This window comes from Pongo abelii, chromosome 19, assembly GCF_028885655.2.
Source record: "Pongo abelii isolate AG06213 chromosome 19, NHGRI_mPonAbe1-v2.0_pri, whole genome shotgun sequence".
Lineage (NCBI taxonomy): Eukaryota > Metazoa > Chordata > Mammalia > Primates > Hominidae > Pongo > Pongo abelii.
In genome coordinates, this window is record NC_072004.2 from 3,286,974 (window position 1) to 3,307,654 (window position 20,681).

The 20,681-nt window shown below is 42.1% G+C and overlaps 1 protein-coding gene across 2 annotated transcripts in view; it reads left to right on the forward strand.

Annotated features, from left to right (window-relative positions):
- ASPA (aspartoacylase) overlaps positions 1 to 15,439 on the forward strand; it is a 28,785-nt gene extending 13,346 nt beyond the window's left edge. The window contains exons 7-9 of one of the 2 annotated variants that reach the window (XM_054535213.2): positions 2,770 to 2,877; positions 7,858 to 7,967; positions 12,365 to 15,439. In XM_054535213.2, the coding sequence (XP_054391188.2) occupies positions 2,770 to 2,877; positions 7,858 to 7,967; positions 12,365 to 12,562 (416 nt within the window). In that variant the 3' untranslated portion in view covers positions 12,563 to 15,439. 2 annotated transcript variants of the gene reach the window in all.
- Positions 15,440 to 20,681: the final 5,242 nt, after the last annotated feature.

Below are 20,681 nucleotides of genomic sequence, written 5' to 3' on the forward strand. Positions count from 1 at the left end.
GCTTTGCAACAGACATTTCATGAGCTGTTTGTCATCTATTCACTTGTTTATCCTGTCAGTTACTAGGCTGTGACTTCATCTTTACCTTCTGGTAACTTCCAAGATGCAGCCCCACACTCTCATACACCCTCTCAAACACCGTCTTTCTTCTCTATTCCATTCTCGTTCCTGAGTGTCCCATTAGCGTAATTAATTATCTGCAGATTACACTACAATTAAAATTACAACTTAAAGTTTTTTTGTTAAATCTCAGATGGTTTAGCCAAGAGTAATTTAATTTAAAAGCAGGTTGGCAAACAATATAAATAAATAAAAATCTAAAATTATTCTGGATATTCAAGTATTGATACTTTTGTGCATAATAAAGGGATCTTTATATGGCCATCTTTGGTGGCCCTATTGTCCGAACCAAAAATTAACTTTTCAATACAAGATCTCATATCAGAGCAGAATATTTAGATTGTGGGACATGGCTACGGCAGAGTCGGGGTGGAGCTGAATGAACAATAATTATTCAAATAACTTTTCTAAGTCTCAGATGAGACCACAGTTAATCTGAGAAAGGAGAGGGCTGTGTCCAGTCGCTTTACCATATTTGTGTGTGTGTGTGGATGATCATAAGAGTGGCTGCAGCAAACTGCTCCTTTCTAGGATAAGGTTTGCCTAGAATGATCGTGTTACATTTCTTCTGCCTTGGGAACAGGTGTACAAAGATGGTCCTTGTAGGTGCCTACTAGAAGTTAAAGCAAAATTTGTATGCAGCAATATTCTTAGTATATTATAAAATGTTGACTCAGAAAGATTGTCTCTCTAACGTTAAATATGCTTTTTTCCAATGAGCGCATGATATAAAATATTCCAAATAAAACAGCAAAGTTGGAAGTAGAACATATAACATTTCTAATTATTTACAATGAGCTTAATATTCCTTCATATTGAAATATTTTAAAGATTTGGCTCAACTTGTAAGGGCAAAACATATCAGCAGATGTTTGTTCTGGCTAAGAGTAGCATTGCCTACAAATATCATAGCCCAAGATTGATATTTGAAAGTTTGGAAATTTTAAGCTTTTATTTGGTGTCACAGAGAAGCAGGATCTGTATCTCTTATTGCTAAGCCTTTGATTTGTTTCAGCTAATTGCCCATATTTGGATATTTAGCTTACTCCAATTCCTTACTTCAAGTATTGATACTTTTGTGCATAATAAAGATTCCTTTATTCTTAAATCATTGACTAGGGGATTACTATGATTGACTTAAACTATTCAACATTTACTCTTGAACTGGAGAAAAATTTACCTACCTTGAAGACTGGAAGCCCAGCTAAAATCAGGATTCTATTAGAAACAGGAGGAAAGTGAAATGGATTTGGGGTAGGCAAACAACAATGTATTCTATAGTATTCCTACAGACATATCTACAAACTCACTTTTTCACATATTTGTGTAAGTCATTTACGCACAGATGCATACCTTAGCCACATTTACAACATCATATACTTAAATATATGTTCACACGTATATGCAAGAAACCTAAGCACAACAAATAAAAAATGATGCAAGAGAATATGATAAGATTTTGTGTATTGGGAAATAACAGAAGCGGGTGAAAACAAGATGAGTGTAAAAGAATGCAGTATGTTAATGGGGTGGAAGAGAATGAGGGTAGTGCAGTTGGTAAACGGTTTGACAAATAGAGAAGGTGATGACTGGGGAGATGACTTTGTGGGAGACTTGAACAGGAAGGAAGGGTCTACTAAAGTAGTTTAAAGAAAGAGTATTTTGTAAGTGTAAGGATGGATGCTTAACAGCCACACAAAGTAGACCTAATAGTACAGGCATCATTTCATATGAGTTAGAAGAAATGAACACAAGTTTTTCCTGCATAAAATTAAAACCAGGCCAAGCATGATGGCTCTTGCCTGTAATCCCAGCACTTGGGGAAGCTGAGAAGGGCAGATTACCTGCGGTCAGGAGTTTGAGACCAGCCTGACCAACATGGTGAAACCCTGCCTCTACTAAAAATACAAAAATAAGCCAGGAATGGTGGCCCATGCCTGTAATCCCAGGCACGGGATTACTTGAGAGGCTGAGGCAGAAGAATCACTTGAACCTGGGAGGCAGAGGTTGCAGTGAGCAGAAATCACACCACTGTACTCCAGCCTGGGTGACAGAGTGAGACTCTGTCTCAAAAAAATAAATAAATAAATAAAACCATTGCAGTATTGTGTTAGGATGGATTGTTATGTTAAGGGCAAAATCGTTGCTCAAGGGTCACATAGATTGTCATATTGACTGAAATCCATGATTCTTCTAGTCTGGATTTCTGTGAAATCTATAAAAATAGATGTCCTTCCTACCGTCACAGCTAAATGTTAGATCTTAACAGTTTCTCTTCAGGTTCACCTATTATTTTGTCAGCATAAACTTGTTCACCTCTTTTACTATGTTATGACTTTTAAACATTTTAGCAATATTGAAGGAAATTTAAAGAAAAAAGACCGCAAGAGTTTCCTATTTCTAACACCACTGATTTTTTCCATGTTCTTTCCCAGTCTTTATTCACTATGCATCTAACTTAAACATGTAAATGTTCTGCTTTACATTTTGCCAAACATTATGTCTCAACTATTTTCCATGATGCTACATGGTTTACCTTTTTAATAATTTTTAATAACATAATTCTAAATCTTGATACATTAAAATGCTTAGTTTTATAATATATTTTCATACTTATATAAATGTGACTATCTCTCCTTCTGTACCTAGGTATAGAAGTTGGTCCTCAGCCTCAAGGGGTTCTGAGAGCTGATATCTTGGATCAAATGAGAAAAATGATTAAACATGCTCTTGATTTTATACATCATTTCAATGAAGGTAAGTAATAATGAAGGTAACGTTATCAAACTTAACCACCAAACATTTAAATAACAATTGGAACCTGAGTCAAATTTGCCATGCTAATGATATAAAGTGCTTTTTAAAATTTTTATTCACTTCAGCTATTCCCCAATGGCCAGGATAGACACATTCAAGAAAAGCAGCTGCCAAATAAAGACTCCACATTAAATCCTTATTTCCTGTTAATCTCCATTTTAAAAAGAAAAGAAAGACGAGAAAATACAAATGCCCAGTAAACATATGAAAAGATGTTCAGTATCACTAATAATTAGAGAAATGCAAATTAAAATAAGAAATCATTTCCCCCATTAAGTTGGGAAAATATTAAAGTCTGCAAATATCAAGCGTTGGTAAATGTGTAGGAAAAGGGGAAACTCTCATTACCTGCTGGTGAACATATAAGTGAACATATAAGTTGGTAAAGACATTTTAGAGGATAATTTTACAGCATCCACTTCTTAAAACACACCAATCTTATTACCCAGCAATTCCACATCTCAAAGAAACACAAGCACAAACAACATGTTGTTTACAAAGATTATCGTGCATAATTTATAACAGCAAAAGAATGGAAACAGCATGAATGTCTACCTGTTGGTGGACAGTTAAATAAACTAACATGGAAGAATCTTCAAAACACATTGGTAATTAGCAGAAAGCAAGTTGCAGACCAAGGCATTCAGTACACCAATTGGCTTTAAAATAACAATAATAATCATCACCTTCTAGGATACATATATATATATATATAATATATATATATGTTAACATATTACAGAAAAAGTCCTAGAAGAAAACACACCAAACTGATAACAATAGTTACTGGGGATGGGAGGCAAAACCCAGGCTAATTTTGTCTTAATTATATTCAATAAGAATAAAGTATTTGTGTATTATTTCTGTAATTAAAAATTAATTAAATGGGGACTGGTGGACAAGGTGGGTATATACAGCTCTATGTACTATCTGCTCATTTATTTGGTAAATCTAAAACTGCACTAAAAAGTCTATTAATTATAAAAAAAGTTGACTTTAAAATGGAATATAATTGCTTAAAATCAAAGAGGCATTCTATGTAAACAATTATTCCAACAGACTGAGTTGAAATTGTTGTTGAGGAATGGGCAATTGTAATAACAGAGCTGGTGTGTACTTCAGTGTCTGTGGGGAGTAAATTCCTCAATGTCAGATTGTGCGCACCCTACTGCAATCACAGACATTCGTTTTGTGCTTGGGAATCCTTTGACTCCAAAATCATGAAAACTGAAAATTTGCTTTTTACCATCTTTGTCTGAGGGCAGGTTCTATACTGTCTAATGGAACTGGTTTTGAGAAGATCACAGCATATTTACAATAAACTCTCTGAATAGTAAGTGTGGGACTACAATATGTTAAGAAGTGATACATTCAGATAGAAGGCCACAAATCTGGGTGGAAAACATGGTTTTCAGATCATGGTCCATAGAATCCTATCACAAGGGTGGAGAAAAGCAGTTCCTGGAACACCCCCACCCCTTAACCCCTTATCTCTGCTTCAACCAGAGCTCTTCTGTGTAACATTTCATTTAAGCAAAGGATTCGGCAATTCAAAAATTGTCAACCACGATTAATTTAGACTATCCAGCTTGGTGGATTTTCAACTGAGCACTCGTATCCAAAGAATGCTGACAAATGAATCACAGCGGCTATGTGAAAAGTCTCAAGAAGTGTGTAAAAGGGCTTCATTCTTGACTCTGTGCTACTCAGAACTGTTGTTAGTGACTTGGATAAAGACATATGCGACATGCTTACCTAAGTGACAGGTCGCAAGAAGATAGCCAGGAAAACATCCTGGTTGAGAAGGCAGATCCAAGAAGTCCTGACAATCTTTAACAATTGTTTAAACCAAATGTTTAAGGTTAACAACATCAGGGACAAAGTTTTATTCTTATGTTTAAAAAAAAATCCCAGAATAAGGGAGGTAATGATCTTCTTTTTCTGCCTTGAATAAACAACACTTGAGAACTGTAAATAAATTCTGAGTCAGTAATCCAGGAGAAACATCTATAAAGAGGAATTTAGCCAGGGAGAGCACTGAGAATGTTAAAGAGCTTGAAAATCATAATGAGAATAATTCCTGGCCAGGCGCAGTGGCTCATGCCTGTAATCCTTGCACTTTGGGAGGCCGAGGCAGGCAGATCACTTGAGGTCAGGAGTTCAAGACCAGTCTGGGCAACATGGAGAAACCTCGTCTCTACTAAAAATGCAAAAATTAGCTGGGTGTGGTGGCATGTGCCCATAATTCCAGCGACTCCAAAGGCTGAGGCATGAGAATCGCTTGAACCAAGGAGGCAGAGGTTGCAGTGAGCCGAGTTCACGCCACTGCACTCCAGCCTCGGTGACAGAGTGAGACTGTCTCAAAAAAAAAAAAGAGTCTACATTGGAAAGAAATTCGAATATTTTCTGTGACCCAGAGGGCAGAAGAGAATCAATGAGATAAAGTTACCTAGAGACAGAAATTTTTTTTTCTTTTTTTTTTTTTGAGACAGGGTCTCACTCTGTTGCCCAGGCTGGAGTGCAGTGGTGCAATCACGGCTCACTGGAGCCTCAAGTTCCTGGGCTCAAGCAATCCTCCCACCCAGCCTCCTGAGTTGCTGGGATTACAGGCGTGCACCACCACACCCGGCTAATTTTTGTGGTTTTTGTAGAGACAGGGTTTTGCCACGTTGCCCAGGCTGGTCTTGAACTCCTGAGCTCAAGCAATCTGCCTGCCTCGGCTTCCCAAAGCATTGGGGTTAGAGGCCTGCACCATTGCGCCTGGCGAGACAGAAATTTCTTATTAACAAAGCTGAGCAGCAATGAAACGGGCCACATTTTGTGAGGCTGTAAGAAGTCATCTTCTGCATCTGTAAGATGGCCAGAACAATACGGAGAATACACAAACATAGATGGAAGTTAGGCTTTCAAGACTCCTTCCAACTGTAAGTAGCAAAAACATACTCCTTTGTGTTCTATCAGTTTTTACTTTCTTCCTATCCAACTTTTTGGTTTAAAGAAATGAGATCTGTTAAGTTCCCATCTTCATCTTGGAAGGTGTGGTAGATTTTAATTCTTCCCTTTCCCACGTCCACATCCTGGCAGTGTGATGTTTCATATCCTTCTGTTCAGATATACAGTCTATTTTTCCACTCCTGGAATAGCTGGCTTGCCCATGTGACTTGTTTTGTGCCATAGAAGAGGCTTGAAAAGCACTTGCACATTGCAGCTTGCTCTCTTCCTGCTCTTGGAAACCCTGTACATGTACCATTATGTGCAACAGCCCACATTGGCCTGCTGGATAATGAAAGCCTTTGAGGTGGAAAACTCAGGCACCCTAACAGACAGCCATGCAACTCCAGCTGACAGACATAAGAGTGAGGCCATCCCATAGGATCCAGCCTCCAGGTGAGCTGTCAGCTTACCACAAAGGCAGGAGCAAAACAATAAAAAATCCACAAAGCCAGTGTAGATGGAAGAAACTTTTCAACCAACCCACAGAATCATGAACTAAATTAGGAGGTGGTTGTTTGAAGCCACTAAATTCTGGGGTAGTATGTTATGCAGCAGAAGCTAACTGATACAGAAGTGATCACTGGGTATACTCATTCTAACTCTGCTCTAAAAGCAAAGGAAGGCTTTCCTTTGAGTTGTGACCATAAGACACTGTGGGCCCTACATTGGACCAAAAGTTCATCCTGTTTGCTCAGAGATAGCCTGGTATATACATAAACTAATCCTTTTCCAAGTTTCTGGGAAGTGGATTGAGGTTTCCGCATCTTTGGAAGTTGGTCTCCACCATTGGCAGGCTGCCTGCGTCGCAAGATCTCATTACTCAGGAGCTGTCCAAGTGTCCAATGTACTTAGTTAAGAAAAAGAGGCTGGGCATGGTGGCTCACACCTGTAATCCCAGCACTTGGGGAGGTCAAGGTGGGCTGATCACAAGGTCAAGAAATCGAGACCATCCTGGCCACCATGGTGAAACCCCATCTCTACTAAAAATACAAAAATTAGCCAGGCGTGGTGGTGCATGCCCATAGTCCCAGCTACTCAGGAGGCTGAGGCAGGAGAATCGCTTGAACCCAGGAGGTGGAGGTTGCAGTGAGCCGAGATCATGCCACTGCACTCCAGCCTGGGTGAAAGAGCGAGATTCCATCTCAAAAAAAAAAAAAAAAGAAAAGAAAAAGAGCACGATACTGAAGTCACCTAAGTTGCTGGAACTCCTCCTGAAAATATGCAGTCATAAAACATCATAGCTGGAAGGGTCCTCCAAGATAAGCTAATCCAATACCTTCATTTGACAGGTCAAGAAAGCAAGCCTCAAGAAGTTAAGAATCTTGTTCAAGGCCGCATAGCCAGGGGATTAGAGCCCAGGTCTTCTGACCCCCAAATCTAGATTCTTTTTCTCCTAAACTGGCTTTTTCAGTTCTGTTTTCTACCTCTGTCCGTCGGCGTGTTTGTGGACAGAGTGCTGATAGGAATCATTCAAGGACATCTCTTGGCCTAGTGCTGTTTATGAACATCCTTAACTAAATGTTATCCGTTCTCCCCATTGCTGTCTTCATTTTGTTATTGTTGTTGTTGTTATTATTGTTTCTTCCTTACATTATCAACCTTTTTCCAGATTTTTTTTTTTTTTTTTTTGAGACAGAGTTTCACTCTTGTTGCCCAGGTTGGAGTGCAATGGCTCACTGCAACTTCCACCTCCCAGGTTCAAGAGATTCTCCTGCCTCAGCCTCCCAAGTAGCTAGGATAATCCCAACCTGGGTATTTTTAGTGGAGATGGGGTTTCACCATGTTGGCCAGGGTGGTCTTGAACTCCTGACCTCAGGTGATCCACCCAACTCGGCCTCCCAAAGTGCTGGGATGACAGGCATGAGCCACCACACCTGGCCCAGAGATGTTTTTAGTTGCCATTGATACGTATTATTTTTGTCATAGGAAAAGAATTTCCTCCCTGTGCCATTGAGGTCTATAAAATTATAGAGAAAGTTGATTATCCCAGGGATGAAAATGGAGAAATTGCTGCTGTCATCCATCCTAATCTGCAGGTAACATTTGTTCTTTCTTTAAAGTGTTGAAAATAATAATGCTGTACCTTTGAATAGAAGTTTATAGCTCATACAGCACTTCGCGTACATTTGCCCATTTGATGTTCTCAAAAGACACTGAGTGTAGATAGGGAAGATGTTCGGACCATCGCTCAATAAATACTTATTCAGTGTAACCTGTGCTGGCTGTGTGGACACATCAGTAAGTATGGCCTTACACGCTCAATGGAATTTATAGTGTAGGTACACAAAAGTCTAACTTTAGTCTAGAAATGAAGATAGCCAGATGCGATGACAGAATAATGAGGTGGGAGAGGAGTGGTCAGACAAGGCCGCTTAGAGAAAGTGAAATACCTACCCACATTCAGCGGGTGGGAATAATGATGTCTATTTTAATATAAGGAAATACAGGGCCAGAAGTTAGATCCTTCCCATAGCCATGTAGCTATCAATGACAGATCCAGAGTTAGTGCTCTTTGCAGTTGGCCACATTGCTTGCTACCTCCCTGTGACAGAATAAGTTAGAGAAAAACAACTGGACCTCTTTCTTCTGCCACCATTCCCCGACTCTCCTCAGAACCCCCAGAATCTACTCCTTGCCTAGTTTTATCAATAATGACATAGTGAAGAAGGAAAAAAAAAAGGCTCTTGAGAGAATGTAGGAGGTTTAAATCTGGAAAAGGCAAAGGGAAAAGGAGAGAAGAACAGATTTCCAAAGCCAAAGTATCCATTCCCCAGTGCAAGTGCCCTGCACACTCCCAGACCTCAGAGATGGAAGAGAACTGGTGGATTATCTAGTCCGGGGCTTTCAACCCTGACTAACATTTACCTAGAGAGCTTTTAAAAAACATAATAATAGCAATGGCAGGACTCCACTCTGAGATACTCTGATCTTTCTGGCTTCGATAATCAGGATTGAAAAACACTGATTGATCCAGTTCCTATCCCTGTTTAGTGACTCTAATAGTCATCTAGACTTGCAACTGAATGAAGTGGCCTGCCCAGTAATACAGACGAGTGAAGCAAATCCTGCTTTGTGGCTTAATGGGACCCAGGTGGAAACCTAAAGAAGGCGCCTTAGGCAGTGTTTGTTTTTGTTTTTTTGAGACGGAGTCTCGCTCTGTCACCCAGGCTGGAGTGCAGTGGCGCCATCTCAGCTCGCTGCAAGCTCTGCCTCCCAGGTTCAAGCAATTCTCCTGCCTCAGCCTCCCGAGTAGCTGGGATTACAGGCTCATGTCACCACGCCCAGCTAATTTTTGTATTTTAAGTGGAGACGGGGTTTCACCATGTTGGCCAGGATGGTCTCGATCTCCTGACCTCGTGATCCGCCCTCCTTGGCCTCCCAAAGTGCTGGGATTACAGGCGTAAGCCACCACACCCGGCCTTAGGCCATGTTTTAAAGGAAAGGTAAAGACTGGGGGAGAGAAAGGAAGAAAGCATTACTGGTGACAAAAATATCAAGTACAAGAAACAGAGGCCAAGGTGATGATGTCATGGCAGGCTAAAACAGGATTTTTCAGGTTTTAGGATACTCTTGAGGGGTACAAAAATAATCCCAGGCAGGCGGAGAAGTGAGATGGATGAGATCAGTAGCAAACTGGGCTAGTGGTAGGTCTTGAAAGTTAGGAAGGATGGTTTTGATTTGACAGACAATAAGGAATGGCTCAGTATTCTACAGGAGGGATTGATTGGTTAATTCTGCCAACAAATATTTTTGAATGACAACTAAGCTCATTCTGGGCCCTGAGATTCAAGATAGGGAAGGTTCCTCATGGAGCTTCCATCCCAATGGGTGAGGAGAACTGACCATGAATAAGTAAACAATATGTAAACCAAATCATTTCAAACTGTAATAAGTGCTGTAAAAGAAATACACAAAATAATATAGCAGAGGGTATAACAAAGGGTTCCAATTAGATGGAGTGGCCACAAAGTGCCATCTCAGAGATGGTGGCACTGAAGCTGGAACCTAGAAGATGAGAAGCCAGTCATGTGGAAAGCAAGTGAAAGGCCCTGAGGCTGGAACAAACTTGGAGCATTTGAGGAACAGCAAGAACACCCATGTCCCTGGAGAGTAGGAGTGAGCAGAGGATGGTAGAGCCTGGAGAAAACACACAGTCCGGGACCCAGTTATGAGTCTAGATTTTGTCCTCAGAGTGATAGTTCTTACTAAGGGATGCTAATTGGAATCACATAGGGGACCCCCTCCCAGTGCCTGGAACCCACTACAAACTACTAAAGTAGCGCTTCTGAAACTTGAGCCACGGGACAATTATGGGCAGCTTTTTAAAAATGCTGATTCCTGGCCAGGAGCGGTGGCTCACGCCTGTAATCCCAGCACTTTGGGAGGCCGAGGCGGGCGGATCATGAGGTCAGGAGATCAAGACCATCCTGGCTAACACGGTGAAACTCCATCTCTACCAAAAATACAAAAAATTAGCCAGGTGTGGTGGCGGGCGCCTGTAATCCCAGCTATTCGGGAGCCTGAGAAAGGAAAATCGCTTGAACTCGGGAGGCGAAGGTTGCAGTGAGCCAAGATTGTGCCACTGCACTCCAGCCTGGACAGAGCTGAGACTACGTCTAAAAAAAAAAAAAAAAAAATTGCTGATTCCTGAGTCCTATTCCTAGAGGCTCTGATCTAATTCATCAGGGTGTAGACAGGGAATCAACTGAGTTCACCAGGTGATTTTCATGTGCCTCAGGTCTGGATAGCACTGCACGACGCTGGAATCTCCACAGGTGGGGCTAGCCAGACGTGTGTTGAAGAGGTTCCTTTAGTGATTCTGGGGCAAGTCTCTGCCTGAAAACCACCGGTTCAGAGAAATAGTTCTCAGCCAAGCCACCCTGTAAATCATCTGGGGCCTAAATACAATAAACACAGAAAACAGTGAACTATAAATGGGTAGCACGAGGGATTCGAGGAGGTGGGTGAAAGAAGTACGTATCCTGATCGCATAGTTGCGGGTTATAAGACTCCATGCTCTGCAAGTCAGAACTCATAGAACTGTACACAAAAATGAGTGCGTTTCACTGTATGTAAATTTTAAAATAAAATTTAAAAGTAATGATGCCGGGGCCCTACTCTGAGATTCTGATTTATCTGAAATGGGCCAGCCCTTCTACCTGTATATATGTATTTAACATCCCAAGCAATCATAATGTGCCACCAGGATGGAGAAAACTGCTGTGAGGCGGCACTTCTCAAACATTAATGTTGTGCACGTGAACGTCGGGGACCTGTTAACGTGAAGATTTTGATTTGGTAGGTCTGCCGCGCATAATGAAATCCTGCTTTTCTAACAAGCTCCTGGGTGATACGGATGCTGCTGGGAAATGTTAGAAATGCAGAATCCCAGGCCCCCACCCCTGACCTATAGAATCAGAATCTTCATCTTAACAAAATCCCCAGATGATTTACAAGCACCTCAAAGTTTGAGAAGAACTGTTCTGGGGTTCCTGTGGTGTGACAGCCGTAGTGCTTGAGGGCTCAAAGGTCCAAATCCCTGGTGCAGGACCCTTCAGATAACTTAGCTGTTACCCTAATGTAGGAGCATATTTGGAATACATCTACCTTGTCCCAGACTCTCCCCAGCCCAGCACCACCTTCTCTCACCAATCCCCGTCAGAATAGAATCTCCTTGTATGCAGGTACAACATAGCTCATTTTTATATTTCCCAACGGTAGAATGTCTTGCACACAGAAGACTCCTAATGGATATTTCCTAAATTTTGCTGAACAGAATTTAAGTTGAGCTGGCAACAGGCAGACTAGGTAGACATGCATTTAGTTTTGCCTTTTAATATTGTAAGTCTCTTTGGCTACATTCAAGGTAAACCTGGTATTGAAGCAAACACTTTTTTATTTTTTTTAGAGACAGGGTTTCGCTCTGTCACCCAGGCTGGAGTGCAGTGGTGTGAACACAGCTCACTGTAGCCTCAACCTCTGGGGGCTTGAGCAATCCTCCCACCTCAGCCTCCCGAGTATCTGGGACTACAGGCATGCACCACCACACCCAGCTAATTTTTCGTATTTTTTCTAGAGATAGGATCTCTGTGTTGCCCAGGCTGGTCTTGAACTCCTAGGCTCAAGCGATCCGCCCACGTCGGTCTCCCCAAGTGCTGGGATTACAGGCAAGGAGCCACTGCACCTGGCTGAAGCAAATGTTAATTACATGTTTCAGTTATACAAATGCAAAGGGGAACTCTTAAAACTACTGCCAAAATTGATGACCCAATTTCAGCGCAGTCAGATCACTTGCCTGCATCTCAATGCCTCGCTCAAGTATCTCTTTTAAAACAACAGAATACTGTAATTTGTTAGTTGTCTAGAGTCTGACATAAATTTTTAGAGGAGAAAAACCAAATATAATATATTTATTTTGATTGTTTCCTGAGAGGATCAAGACTGGAAACCACTGCATCCTGGGGATCCCATGTTTTTAACTCTTGATGGGAAGACGATCCCACTGGGCGGAGACTGTACGGTGTACCCCGTGTTTGTGAATGAGGCCGCATACTATGAAAAGAAAGAAGCTTTTGCAAAGACAACTAAACTAACGCTCAATGCAAAAAGTATTCGCTGCTCTTTACATTAGAAATCACTTCCAGCTCACATCTTATACAGTGTCTTACAAATTCTGCTAGTTTGTAAGCTCCTCAAGAGCAGGGTTGTGCCTTATTCAACCGCATTCATAGCTCCTAGCACAGTGCCTTATTCGGTAGCCATCTAAGCAGATTTCTTAAATTAATTAACATATCTTAAAGATATCATATTTTATGTATGTAGCTTATTCAAAGAAGTGTTTCCTATTTCTGTATAGTTTATTATACATTATACTTGGGTAGCTCAACATTCTTAATAAACAGCTTTTGTATTCAGAATATAAAATTGAAATAGATATATATAAAATTATTTGTTTTATTGTGCTTTGCCTTACTACACTTCACAGATACTGTATTTTTTTTCCAAATTGAAGGTTTTTGGCAACCCTGTGTCTAGAAAGTCTAACAGTGCCATGTTTCCAACAACACGTGCTCACTCCTTGTCTCTGTGTCACCCTTTGATAATATTTCAAGCATTTTTATGATTTATTATATCTGCTATGGTGATCTGTGATCAGTGGCCTTTGATGTTACTGTTATTAAGTGTTTTGGGGCACCACGAATCGTGCCCATGTGAGACTATGAACTTAGTGAATGTTGTGTGTGTTCTAACTGCTCTACTGACCGGCCATTTCCCTGTCTCTCTTCCTGTCCTCCGGCCTCCCTATTCCTTGAGACACAATAATTAATAACTCTACAGCAGCCTCTATGTGTTCAAGTGAAAGAAAGGGTCATACTTCTAGAAATTAAGCTTAGTAAGGAAGGCATGTCAAAAGCTGAGACAGGCTGAAAGCTAGGCCTCTTGCACCAGTTAGCCAAGTTGTGAATTCAAAGAAAAGGATCTTGAAGAAAATTAAAAATTCTACTCCAGTGCACACACACAAATGATAAGAAAGCAAAACAATCTTATTGCTGATATGGAGACAGTTTTAGTGGTCTGGATAGAAGATCAAACCAGTCACAACATTAAGCCAAAGCATGACCCAGAGCAAAGCCCTAACTCTCTTCAAATCTGTGAAGCCTGAGAGAGGTGAGGAAGCTGCAGGAAGCTGGCAGAGGTTGGTTCACAAGGTTTAAGGAACGAAGACAGCTCCAAAACCTACAAGTGGAAAGTGAACCAGCAAGTTGCTGATGTGGAAGCTATAGCAAGTTATCCAGAAGATGTAGCTAAAATCATTGACGAAGACGGCTACAATAAACAACAGATCTCCAGTGTAGCTGAAATAGCCTTCTATCGGAAGAAGATGCTATCTAGGACTTTCCTAGCTAGAGAGGAGAAATGAATGCCTAGCTTCAAAGCTTCAAAGGACAGGCTGACTCTCTTGAGAGTTAATACAGCTGGTGACTTTCAGTTAAAGCCAAAGCTCATTAACTGTTTCAAAAATCCTAGAACTCTTTTTTTTTTGAGACAGAGTCTCGCTCTGTCGCCCAGGCTGGAGTGCAGTGGCACCATCTCGGCTCACTGCAAGCTCTGCTTCCTGGGTTCACACCATTCTCCTACCTCAGCCTCCCAGGTAGCTGGGACTACAGGTGCCCGCCACCATGCCCGGCTAATTTTTTCTATTTTTTTTAGTAGAGACAGGGTTTCACCATGTTAGCCAGGATGGTCTCGATCTCCCGACCTCGTGATCCACCCATCTTGGCCCCAAAGTGCTGGGATTACAGGCATGAGCCACTGTGCCCAGCCCAAAAATCCTAGAACTCTGAAGACTGATACTAAACCTGCTCTGCCTGAGCTCTATAAATGGAACAACAAAGCCTCACTGACGGCACACGTGTTTGCGGCATGGTTTACTGTATATTTTAAGCCCATTGTTGAGACCTACTGCTTGGAAAAAGAACAAAAAAGATTCCTTTCAAAATATTACTGCTGGTTGACAATACACCAGGTTACCCAAGAGCTCTGCTGGAGATGTGCAAAGAGATTAGCGTTGTTTTTGTGCCTGCTAACATGACATCCAGCCAAAGCCCATGGATCAAGGCATCATTGTGACTTTCATATCTAACTATTTAAGAAATACATTTCAGGCTGGGGGAGGGAAGAAAAAAGAAAAAAAAGAAAGGAAGAAAAAAACATTTCATAAGGCATAGCTGCCATAGATAGTGATTCCTCTGATGGAGCTGGGCAAAGTAAACAGAAAACCTTCTGGAAAGGATTCAAAATTCTAGATGCCATTAAGAACATTCAGGATTCGTGGGAGGAGATCAAAATATCAACATTAACAGGAGTTTGGAAAAAGTGAATTCCAACCCTCTTGGATGACTCTGAGGAGTTCGAGACTTGAGTAAAGGAAGTCACGCAGATGTGACAGCAAAAGAATGAGAAGCGGAACCTGAAGATGTAACTGAACTGCTGCAATCTCATGATCACACTTCAATGGATGAGGAGTCGCTTCTTATAAATGAGCAAAAAGTGGTTTCTTGGATGGAATCTACTCTTGTTGCAGATGCTGTGAACATTGTTGAAATGACAAAGGATTTAGAATATTACATAAACATAGTTAATAAAGCAGCAGCAGGGTTTGAGAGGATTGACTCCTATTTTGAAATGAGTTCGGCTGGGCGAAGTGACTCATGCCTGTCATCTCAGCACTTTGGGAGGCTGAGGCAGACAGATCACCTGAGGTCAGGAGTTCGAGACCAACTTGGCCAACATGGTGAAACCCCCTCTCTACTAAAAATACAAACATATTAGCCGGGCATGGTGGCACGTGCCTGTAGTCCCAGCTACTTGTGAGGCTGAGGCAGGAGGATCACTTGAACCCAGGAGGCAGAGGTTGCAGTGAGCCAAGACTGAGCCACTGCCCTCCAGCCTGGCAGACAGAGCGAGCCTCCGTCTCAAAAAAAAAAAAAAAAAAGAAAGAAAGAAATGAGTTCTACTGTGAGTAAAATGTTATTAAACAGCATTTCATGCTACAGAGAAATCTTTCATGAAATGAAGAGTCAATCAATGCAGCGAACTTCATTGTTGTTTTATTTTAAGAAATTGTCACAGCTATCCCAACCCTCAGTGCCCACCGCCCTGATCAGGCAGCCGTCATAAAGGCAAGGCCCTCCACCAGCAAAAAGATCATGAATTGCTGAAAGCTCAAATGATCGTTAGCTTTTTTAGCAATAAAGTATTTTTAATGAAGGAATGTACATGTTTTAGACATAATGCTATTACACATTTAACATACTATGTATAGTGTGAGCATAACTTTTACACGTACTGGAAAATCAAAAAATGTGTGTGGCTCATCTGTTATAATATTTGTTTTATTGTGGTGATCTGGAGCCAAGGCTGAAATATCTCTGAGGTATGCCTGTAATGTATAAGTGCTAGTAGAAATGAGTTGTGCAGGCTTGCTGTTTTTTCAATTTTTATATTTGGGTTAATGGCAATATACTAAGTGTACAGTCTATAAACTTCAGCATTCGTTGCGAAATCCAGAGGAGACTTTTAAGTGCTGTTTTGTAGATGAAATATGAAAGAGAAACGTGGGCTTAATGGTAAAGATGACATATGACTATATTAAGAAACTGAATGGCCCTTTGTCCACAAACAGACAGTAACCCACATAGCATTGCTACTGTGGCATGCCCACTGCTCTGCACTGACCTCATGGAACAGAGAACCTCCTTCAGACACCTCACGCACCCCCTGAGGAGCTAATGTTTCTTCCCAACATGGAAAATTTGGAAGAGGCCTATTCTTCACAGCTGTCACTTCTCATTTTGAAAGAATATGCCCACCCTTATTCCCAAGCAAGGTGTGAGGAGGTCTTTGGACTCCAGCTGTTGCCAGCAGAGGTAGTGAAAGTCAACAACAGGGCACTGGACACACATAGAAATGTGACTCACAGCTATGGTTTGCAAATACAGTCCTTCAAGAAGTCCTTCCACGTCCTAAATGCCCAAACCCCTTGCCTCCCATGATTCTTATCCTCAAAGGACCTTCTGCTGGACGCTGCCCCCTCCCTCTCCAGCCCCACCAGGGCCCTCCCCGCCATCCTCTTAGGCCACAGCAGCCAATAAAGAGCGTTTTTATTCCATGATCTGTACCCCCAATGAATCCATAATCATAGTTTCAAGTGTATTTACCAAAAATACTAACATTACCTGGAATGAATAAATAAATAAATAAATAAATAAATATTATATATTTATACATTTTCATTCTTCCAAAGTGAACCCCACTACGCCAATTTTACTCCATACTCAGTATTCTAGAAAGCACGTATTGTTTCTAAATTTTTCAGCATTTTTTTCTATTTTTGTACTTTACCAAAATTATTTGCATTGGAATAAACTCTCTTCCTTCTGAATTCTGTAGTAAAAATGTTATTTATCAGCTTTTGTACGTAAGTTTTACCAAGCTTCCTTCTCCCGCTGTGAATGATCCATTGTGTCTTATTTCTGAGTCCAACTTTTCTAGGTCAGCTTTTTCCAGATGTAAATTTTGGCAAGAATACTTTATTCTTCCCTCAAATTTTAGTTGTTTGTAAAATTTACAGTGTACAATTTATATCACTGTGGTTTCAGTCAGTTTCAGGGTTGATTATTCCTATCAAGTCTAATTTTCCCTTTTACAGTCTTTAGAGTTTCTAATTAGATGTGTGGTTGGTTGGTTTGTTTTTAATCTATAACATATTGCTGTGTGGTTTTAGCCACTTTGAGTTTTATTTTACTTTGATTATTTCTAACAATCTACATTTGCATTTTTCTCATTTATAAAATGGGAATGATCATAATAATAGTGCCCCTTTCATGGGGTTACTGTGAGGATTAAGTGGGCTAAGACATAAAAGCACTTAGCTCAGTGCTTAGCACAGAATACATACTTAACAAATCACTGAAGTTCAAATTCCTACCACAAAAGGCCCTTCCTGATCTGCCCTCCCTCCCCGACGCCTCCCTACACTTGTCTCCCTTTGGGCCATCTCCACTCCGGTGTCCTTCCCGCCATTTATTCCTCTAGGCCTTCACATAGACTGACTCCCCTACCTAGAATTCTCCCCCACTGTCCTCCACCTCCCATCCCACCTCAGACTGCTAATAATGCCTGTTTCTCCTTCAAAATGCAACCCAACTTTCATTTCATAGCCAACATGGCCTTCATCTACCTGACTTCGTTGCCACTTTCCCCCTCCTTCTATCCCATCTTGAGGACATTAGCAGTGTCTTTTTCGATGTCTACAATCTAGAAAGTGACCAATAGAGGTGAGCTGAATAAATGAGCATGCTCAAACATCCCTTCTCTACTGGAACATCTTCGTCTTCCACCAATGGGCCTGCCTTCTTTTTATCTTCCTTCCCAGTCACCTCCTGAGAATTGTCCCCATCACTCCCAAGTGAAACACTTCGTTCTACATCCTCCAGACTGTTACTATGTCCCAAAGGACAGTGGAAGGAAAAAACACCCATTTAAGTCTGCAAATCCATGGGGAAAAAAAAAGGAAATTTTCTTTTTTTTTTTCTTTGAGATGGAGTTTCACTCTTGCTGCCCAAGCTGGAGAGCAATGGCATGATCTTGGCTCACCGCAACCTCTGCCTCCTGGGTTCAAGCAATTCTCCCGCCTCAGCCTCTCGAGTAGCTGGGATTATAGGCATGCGCCACCACGCCCGGCTAATTTTGTATTTTGTTAGTAGAGACGGGGTTTCTCCATGTTGGTCAGGCTGGTCTCAAACCCCCGACCTCAGATGATCCGCCCACTTCGGCCTCCCAGAGTGCTGGGATTACAGGCGTAAGCCACCACGCCAGGCTAAAACAAGGAAATGTTCACACTCAACAATTCCCCTGTTTAAAATCCTTTGGTGGCTTCTTACCCTTGTTATGAGATCTCAAAGCCTCACCATGGCTGTCCAAGTCCTACATGCACTGGCCTCTGCCCACCCCTCTAGCCTTATTTCATGTCACTTGGCCCCTTGCTCCCAGCAATTTGGCCACATAAGACTTCTCCAGTCCTCAGATGCACAAAGTTCCCTACTACCTTTGCCCACATTTTTCCCACTTATTGAAACCCTTCCCCATCTCCACACTTCCATTAGCTAAATGACGCTTACTCTTAAACATGACTCAGGCTAGGTTAGGCCACTCTGTCATACAAGCTCATTGCCAGTACTAGACTGTCACTTACCCAAATTGCAACCGTAATGCTTTATGACACTGGGGCAGGGGAAGTTATTGTCGGTCTCTGATTAAACTGCAAAAGCTCCAAGAGAGCAGGGATAGCATTTGTCTTATTCTTTGTCGTACCCACAGCACTTCACGCATAGAAGGAGCTCAGTGCGTTTTGCTGGATAAATGAGAGTTGCTCTGCTGAGTGTAAAGCTATCTGGAAGGGCTTCTTTGGAAGAGTGGGTTGTCACTTCCCTCACAAGGGTGACCCCAAGATAGCCACTGGAGACCACAGAGGGTGGGAATGGTAAACCACATACAGTCAGTGCTCCAATAGAAGGAGCAAATGAAAAGTGGCAGCTGGGGAAACCCTGAAGCCTGAGAGTCCCATGGGGGTGACCAGGGAGAGAGGCCTATACAGGTCATGGATGTTCCAGGGCAGCAGGACCAGGGAGCGTCTGAAAGGCCTGTATTTGCATATCCGGCAAAAACAGAGTCTGAAGGGAAATAGCTGCTTAGGGGTTTTTTGTTTGTTTGTTTTTTGGGTTTTTATTTTTTATTTTTTGAGACGGAGTCTCACTCTGTCACCCAGGCTGCAGTACAGTGGCATGATCTCGGCTCACTGCAGCCTCTGCCTCCCGGGTTCCAGCGATTCTCGTGCCTCAGCCTCCTGGGTAGTTGAGATTACAGGCATGCGCCAGCAAGCCTGGCTAATTTTTATATTTTTAGTAGAGATGGGGTTTCATCATATTGGTCAGGCTGGTCTCAAACTCCTGACCTCAGGTGATCCACCCACCTCGGCCTCCCAAAGTGCTGGGATTACAGGCGTGAGCCACCGTGCCCGGCTGCTTTTCTAATATCTCTATACTTCCCACACATACTGCCTTCAAGAGGCTTGTGATCTACCTGCAGAGACCTTTGTATGCCTGTTCCCAAAGCAGACACACCAAAAACCCTAGCCTAGTACTTGGCAGACAGTAGTTCCTGAATACCTACCAAGCCGATGATTGAGAGGCTCACTCAGAGAGGACTTCGCCCAGGGCTGCCCCATCAGGCTTGGTGGGTTGCACAATGTGAAACTCCAGGGAGGTCCCTGCACACACCACAAAGTCAACGGCACAGCCCAGAAGCTTACATCCCATCAAAGCAAAAACAGCACTAAAGTTTCCCCCATTCTGCCAAGAAAAAGAACAGGAACTTGACTGGCAAACAAAGTCAACCAAAAAACTGAGGTCTGTAGGGGATTAATGTAGTATAATTAAGGGGAAAAAAATACTAAAGCCCCATTAGCTACAGATAGACTAAATGTTTAACAGAAAAACGTCATTTTTAGAAACTACATATTAAGGGAAAGAATAACTTTCACAATCTTGAAACATAAGAAAGCTCAAGAGCATAGAGAGCATAGAGAGGTCCCTAGACAGGAGTTTTCTTGCTCTGAGTGAAAGGCAGGGCCGCGCACAGGGACCTGTAATCCCAGCACTTCGGGAGACCGAGGCAGGTGGATCACCTGAGGTCAGGAGTTTGAGACCAGCCTGGCCAACATGGTGAAACCCCATCTCTACTAAAAATACAAAAAATTACCCGGGCGTGGTGGCGGGTGCCTGTAGTCCCAGCTACTTGTGAAGCTGAGGCAGGAGAATTGCTTGAAGCCGGGAGGTGGAGGTTGCAGTGAGCCGAGATCATGCCATTGCACTCCAGCCTGGGCGACAGGGCAAGACTCTGTCAGAAAGACAGAAAGAGAGAGAGAGAGAAAGAGAGAGAGAAGGAAAAGAGAAGGAAGGAAGGAAGGGAGGGAGGGAGGGGAGGAGGGAGTGGGGAGGGGAAGGCAACCAAAGCTTAGGAATGTGGGTGCAAATAAATTCACAGGTTTGGTGGTCAGAAGTTGAAGGTGTTTCCAACTTATGGCTTCCATTTTCACTGTGAAATAGGGGATAAAACCAACTACAGCTATTGATATGGAAGCGGTGGGGTCACAGGTTTAAGAAGTATGATGGTTTTGAAATAACAAA